The following is a 7,061-nucleotide window of genomic DNA, read 5'->3' on the forward strand; positions in this document are numbered from 1 at the left end:
AGATCAGCAGCTTGCACAAAGACTTACTTTGGGCAGAGGGAGGAAGGAGGACAGATGCCATTTTTAAAATTACCCTTTCTAGAAAGGGTATCAGAGTAAGTCACTGTGAGCCAGTAACACATTGTAAAATTTCAAGAATTTAGAATAAGAACTACGCATTGTTACAAAAGACGATGACTATTCTAAAGTGTTGTTCAGCATTTAGTACATGAAGGGAGTGACTAGGACATTAATAAAACTGAGGCAATCATCTTTATTCTGTGATTAACAAATCACTCAAATTCCATTCCATTCCTGTAGTATTCCATGTGCTTGGTACACACACACACACAGTTACATAATGCTGTTGAATAAGTACTCAAGCATGCATCATAGTATTCCGGTCTCCAGGGAAGAGAGGCGATGAAGGGTATAAGCCTATCACTCCATGTATAAGTATCCCTTTTATAAATTAAATAGAGGAGCTGGCATAAACACCCAAAGACTTTTGCTTACCTACCCTCCCAGCTGCAGGAAGCAGCTGTACTATGACGAGTATGAATCAAGAGGCTGGAATGAAGACTACATATTCATGTGAGGATATGCAATGTATCTGATTGTAGGAAAGGTCTGAACACTGGTTTGTTATAATTTACAAAAAAGTTTCCAACTAGATTTTGTACTTTGACATGTTTATTTTAGTTGGACTGACAAATTCAGTGAACAAAATGTTTCTTCAGCCTCAGATTTTCTTCCCAACAGATTTTTATCATAACACTAAAATATCTGTTAGAAAGAAATGCAGCAGTTTGCATGAAGCATCTCCCCAGCAGTTACTTCTTGTCCCATTCTTCTCTTTCAAGTCGTTCACGGATTACCTCTTTCAGATATGGTTCGAGATACTTTTTATCCTGAAACAGAACAGATTTTTTTTATTTTTAAAACATGCAAGAAATTTCCCATTAAGTGCAGCTCTAACTCTGCAAGTGTGACTGAAAATGGCACACGGGTTCTGTGTTTCTCAAATTCATATCAAACCTTGCCTACTTTAAGGGGCAAAGGATGAATTTTCTAGCTCCAATTTCTGCAAATTCAGACTGTCATCGGATTGTCAAGCTGTGTTCTATCTTCTCATGCCTCATCACCATTGACAGGCCAAATCATGCTTTCATGTGCAACCCCACCATCTCCAAGTTTGCCCTCTTGCAGGTCTTCCATAGCAAAGGTTCAGGAATTTTTCCAACTCATTGCTCAATACCCAAAGTGCTCTAGTGACATAGCCAAGCTTTGATCATCATCCTGCATTTTAGAGACCCTCTTCTTCACATGGTTTTAGCTATTTTATGGGTGAACTTGAGTTCCACATGATCAACAATTCGAAAGCCAATTAAAATGGTTGAACTAAGCTCTTGCTATTTTATCTGTAGAATAACATTTTTTTGTATTTTAAGCATTAAATGCCCTTCAGTTTCTTCCAATTCATTCCTTGAGCTGCAGCAGTAGTGTCCAAGAAACAGTTTCACAACTACATGCAACTGTTGTGAATCTGTCCAGCTATGTTTAGTCACTTGAGCAATCCATTATCTGTAGGATCCTATGAATTTAAAAATGTATTAATCTTGTCCATAAGCGATTCTAGTCTTCCTTTCTCCTATACCTCAAGTTATTTTTCCTTTGGATAGCTACTTCTCCAGTCAGTGCAACAGTGGTCAGTCCTGCACACCACCTTTCCAACACTTTTCCAACAAAAATGATTAGGGGTCTGGAGCACATGACTTATGAGGAGAGGCTGAGGGAACTGGGATTGTTTAGTCTCCAGAAGAGAAGAGTGAGGGGGGATTTGATAGCAGCCTTCAACTACCTGAAAGGGGGTTCCAAAGAGGATGGAGCTCGGCTGTTCTCAGTGGTGGCAGATGACAGAACAAGGAGCAATGGTCTCAAGTTGCAGTGGGGGAGGTCCAGGTTGGATATTAGGAAACACTATTTCACTAGGAGGGTGGTGAAGCACTGGAATGCGTTACCTAGGGAGGTGGTGGAGTCTCCTTCCTTGGAGGTTTTTAAGGCCCGGCTTGACAAAGCCCTGGCTGGGATGATTTAGTTGGGAATTGGTCCTGCTTTGAGCAGGGGGTTGGACTAGATGACCTCTTGAGGTCCCTTCCAACCCTGATATTCTATGATTCTATGATTCTACTGACAGTTTGCTTGAATCCCTTCTGTTCCTGAAAGAAGCTCCCAAACACTTAAAAGCAGGTCATGAAAGACCTGCCCATCTCAGATAAGAGTTGAAGATGCTGGATCTTAATGTTAGATTCCAAAGCCAGAAGGGACCATTGTGATCAATATCCTGCTGCGGGCATTTTTTAAAACCTTTTAAAGTCACACCAGCTTTAGGATAACAACTAACTCTGGTTTCCTGGCCAATTTCTTGTTTTGAAACAAGTTATCCTAACTAAACCATGCAACACAGTGTTGTACAATGAACAACTCCTTTTTGTATTTTGTAAGTATGCCAGGTGATTTGGCTTCAACAATCAAGGTTTTTACTCTTTTAGCCACCATATATCTCATACAGTACAGTTTAGGAGAAACAAATGTGGTACTTTCTTTTATACATAAAAGAAAAACCATGCAAAACATAACACCTTGTATCCCAAATTCATACAAGATACTTTATAAAACATTTTAGTTTGCAGTTGCAGAAGCATTTAAGTGCTAAGAATTATTAGACAAGTCACTGTTCTCCACTAAAGAGGAGTGCAGACTTCTGTTAAAACACAGCAATAATACATAACTATTACTCCTGGGGGCATTCTGTGCCAAAAAATTAAAACTCTGCGCACAATATTTTAAAATTCTGCAAATTTTATTTATCAAAATAACACTACATAAATCACACCATTTCAATTATTTTGGTAATTTATTTCAAAATGTCACCAAATATGTCTAACAATACAGATGCACACAAAATTTTCCCCAGGAGTAGAGAATTAAAGAAACCCCTATGACAACCCAGTTCCTGTTTCTCTGCCCCCTTCTCGCCCAGAGCCCAGCCGGGGGGCCAGACACCCACAACTCCTCCCCCCAGAGCCCAGCCATGGCTCCTCCCCCAGCCCAGACACTTGCCCTCTTTCTCCCCCCACCCCCCGAGACCAGGGATCCAGAGGGAGAAACAGCCTGATGCTTGGTCCCAGGCTTGCATGGAGTTTCCTGTGCGCTGCTGCCTCCTTCCCTCAGGGCATGCTGGAAATTGCAGCTGCCAGGAACCCTCTAGCTCCCTCCCCCAGGCAGCGTCTCTTCTATGTGCGAGCTAGGCTCTGCAGGGTCCAGCGGCCCCTAGTGGAGGCCAGCAGCACTGCAGCCCATTTCTGTGGGGGAAAGGAAATTCTGTGCACACATTAATTTCTTCAAAAAGTACGAGGAGTACTTGTGGCACCTTAGAAACTAACACACTTATTTGGGCATAAGCTTTCGTAGGCTAAAGCCCACTTCATCAGATGCATGCAGTGGAAGATACAGTAAGAGATACACCCCCCCCCATGAAAAAATGGGTGTTGCCATACCAACCCTAACGAGACTAATCAATTAAGGTGGGCTATTATCAGCAGGAGAAAAAAAAAACTTTTGTAGTGATAATCAGGATGGCCCATTTCAAACAGCTGACAAGAAGGTGTGAGTAACAGTAGAGGGAAAATTAGCATGGGGAAATAGTTTTTACTTTGTGTAATGACCCATCCACTCCCAGTCCTTATTTAAGCCTAATTGAATGGTGTCCAGTTTGCAACAACGTTTCCTCAGCTCTCGTCCCCTAACGCCCCCACTCTACTTGCGCTACATTGACAACATCTTCATCATCTGGACCCATGGAAAAGAAGCCCTTGAGGAATTCCACCATGATTTCAACAATTTCCATCCCACCATCAACCTCAGCCTGGACCAGTCCACACAAGAGATCCGCTTCCTGGACACTACAGTGGTAATAAGCGAAGGTCACATAACCACCACCCTGTACCGGAAACCTACTGACCGCTATACTTACTTACATGGTTACAGCTTTCATCCAGACCACATCACACAATCCATTGTCTACAGACAAGCTCTAAGATACAACCACATTTGCTCCAATCCCTCAGACAGAGACAAACACCTACAAGATCTCTATCTAGCGTTCTTAAAACTACAATACCCACCTGCTGAAGTGAAGAAGCAAAACAGACTGACAGAGCCAGAAGGGTACCCAGAAGTCACCTACTACAGGACAGGCTCAACAAAGAAAGTAACAGAACGCCACTAGCCGTAACATTCAGCCCCCAATTAAAACCTCGCCAGTGTATCATCAAGGATCTACATTCTATCCTGAAGGACGATCCCTCACTCTCAAAGATCTTGGGAGACAGGCCAGTCCTTGCTTACAGACAGCCCCCCAACCTGAAGCAAATACTCACCAGCAACCACACAACAAAATCACTAACCCAGGAACCTATCCTTGCAACAAAGCCCGTTGCCAACTCTGTCCACATATCTATTCAAGGGACACCATCATAGGACCTAATCATAGCCATCACACCATCAGGGGCCCATTCACCTGCACATCTACCAATGTGATATATGCCATCATGTGCCAGCAATGCCCCTTTGCCATGTACATTGGCCAAACCGGACAGTCTCTACGCAAAAGAGTAAATGGACACAAATCAGACATCAAGAATTATAACATTCAAAAACCAGTCGGAGAACACTTCAACCTCCCTGGTCACTCAATTACAGACCTAAAAGTCACCATTCTTCAACAACAACAACAAAAAACCTTCAAAAATAGACTCCAGTGAGAAACTGCAGAACTGGAATTAATTTGCAAACGATTAAATTAGGCTTGAATAAGGACTAAGACTTCAGTAACTCAGTCAGAGGTTAGGGATCTATTACAGGTGGGTGAGGTTCTGTGGCCTGAAATGTGCAGGAGGTCAGACTAGATCGGGGTGGGCAAACTGTGGCCCAAGGGCCACATCTGGGAATAGAAATTGTATGGCGGGCCATGAATACTCAGAAAATTGGGGTTGGAGTGCAGGCTCTGGGGTGGGGCCAGAAATTAGGAGTTCAGGGTGCGGGAGGGGGCTCTGGGCTGGGGAGTGGGGGCTCCAGCTGGTGGTGTGGGCTCTGGGGTGGGGCTGGGATGAGGAGTTTGGGGTGCAGGAGGGTGCTCTGGGCTGGGATTGAGGGGTTTGGAGGGCAGGAGGGGGGGATCAGGGCTGGGGCAGGGAGTGGGGAGAGGGGCGGGGGTGCAGGCTCTGGACGGCGCTTACCTCAAGTGGCTCCCGGAAGCAGTGGCACGTCCCTTCTCCAGCTCTTACACAGAGGCGTGGCCAGGCAGATCTGCATGCTGCCTCGCCCGCAGGCACCATCCCTGCAGCTCCCATTGGAGTACTGGAGGGGGCCATGCCATGGCTTCTGGGAGCCAGGTGGAGTAGCCCCTGACCCTGCTCCCCAACTGGAGTGCCGGAGGGGAGCCATGCGGCTGCTTCTGGGAGCCGCGTGGAGCGGTGCCAACCCTGCTCCCCAGCCCTATGAGATTAGAGTCTATGAGAACAGCCTTCTCCTGCTGTCTGTCTTTCTAATGTAGATGGTCCTAGAGGTCAAGCATGCAGCAGTGTTGAAAGCTCAGGATTCAAACCCTGATACACGATTGTGATGGATGTTACAGTTTCAACCAGAATTTGGATTTATACCAAAAATACATTAAAGAACAATCACTCAATCATTAGATCACATACTATCAGAATGCATGTGCACACAAGAGAGCAGAATTAAGGTTGTACAGCAAATGTAAATATGGCATTTTCAAACTTTCAAGTGCTCGACTTTGCAACTCAAATGATTTCTGTTTAATATATGTGATGACCATTAATTACATAGGCCGACTCTGCATCAGGATTCGGACTGCAGTGTCATATACATAGTCATATATGAGCACTGCGACAATATCGTCATTGTCAGCGATGGATTACCGATATTAATATATATATAATAATTAGAGTAGCTGGATTGCAATTTTTGAGCAGTTACACTGTAGTTAAGTTTTGATATCTATAATCACTATTAATCACGTAACAAGGAAGTTCACTACATGACAGATCACTGAATTCACACTCGGAATGCCCTAAGGAGGACTGCACCCAAAAAAAAAAAAAAAAAAAAATTCTGTGCACGATATTTTAAAATTGTGCAAGCTTTGTCAATAAATGCAGAGGCTCCAGCATGGCAGTGGGAAGCACAGGCCACTGGCTACACGGAGATGGGAGATCACCCTGCAGCCTCCCACCACCCACCCTGGGGATACAGACTTAGTGGTGATGCTGCACCTGACCCCAACACAGCACAAGGCCTAGGCCTGCCCCATGCACTAAGTGTGAGGCAAGCAGGCTCAACCAGGCAGAATCCAAGTGTGGAGGGGGTCAGAGTCAGCGGATCCAAGTGAAGGGTGAGAGGATTCTGTGTGGGACAATTTGGGTCTAGGCCAGAGGTGGGAAAACTATGGCCCGCTGGCCACATTCAGCCCACGGGACCGTCCTGCCCGGCCCCTGAGCTCCTGGCCGGGGAGGCTAGTCCCCGGCCCCTCCCCTTCTATCTCCTCTCCCCTGCAGTCTCAGTGCGCTGTGCCGCCAGCACTGTGGGCGGGGGTGGCAGTCAGGGGACAGGGAACAGTTGGATGGGGTGGCGGTCAGGGGATGGGGGAACAGGGGGCGGTTGGATAGGCGTGGGATTCGGGGGGGGGGCTGTCAGGGGGCAGGAGTGTGGATGGGGTCAGGGCAGTCGAGACAGGGAGCAGGGAGGGTTGGATAGGGGGTAGGGGTCCCGGGGGTGGTGGTCAGGGGGCAAGGAGCAGTGGGGGTTAGATGGGTCAGGGGTTCTGAGGGAGGCAGTCAGGGGGAAGATAAGGGGTGGGGGCCAGGCTGTTTTGGGGAGGCACAGCCTTCCCTATCTGGCCCGCCATACAGTTTCGCAACCCCGATGTAGCCCTCGGGCCAAAAAGTTTGCCCACCCGTGGTCTAAGTAGTTCAGTGGGGGGGGGGGGGGGGGGGGGGGGG

General features: G+C 46.4%; 1 protein-coding gene across 2 annotated transcripts in view; it reads right to left on the reverse strand.

The window, feature by feature from the left end:
- Positions 1 to 229: 229 nt before the first annotated feature.
- LOC112109954 (cytochrome b-c1 complex subunit 7) overlaps positions 230 to 7,061 on the reverse strand; it is a 16,238-nt gene continuing 9,406 nt past the window's right edge. For both annotated transcript variants that reach the window (XM_026663212.1, XM_026663219.1), the window contains exon 4: positions 230 to 890. In XM_026663212.1, the coding sequence (XP_026518997.1) occupies positions 813 to 890 (78 nt within the window). In that variant the 3' untranslated portion in view covers positions 230 to 812. The remainder of the gene's footprint in view (positions 891 to 7,061) is intronic.

Source organism: Terrapene carolina, unplaced genomic scaffold, assembly GCF_002925995.2.
Source record: "Terrapene carolina triunguis isolate 2854851 unplaced genomic scaffold, T_m_triunguis-2.0 Scaffold58, whole genome shotgun sequence".
Lineage (NCBI taxonomy): Eukaryota > Metazoa > Chordata > Testudines > Emydidae > Terrapene > Terrapene triunguis.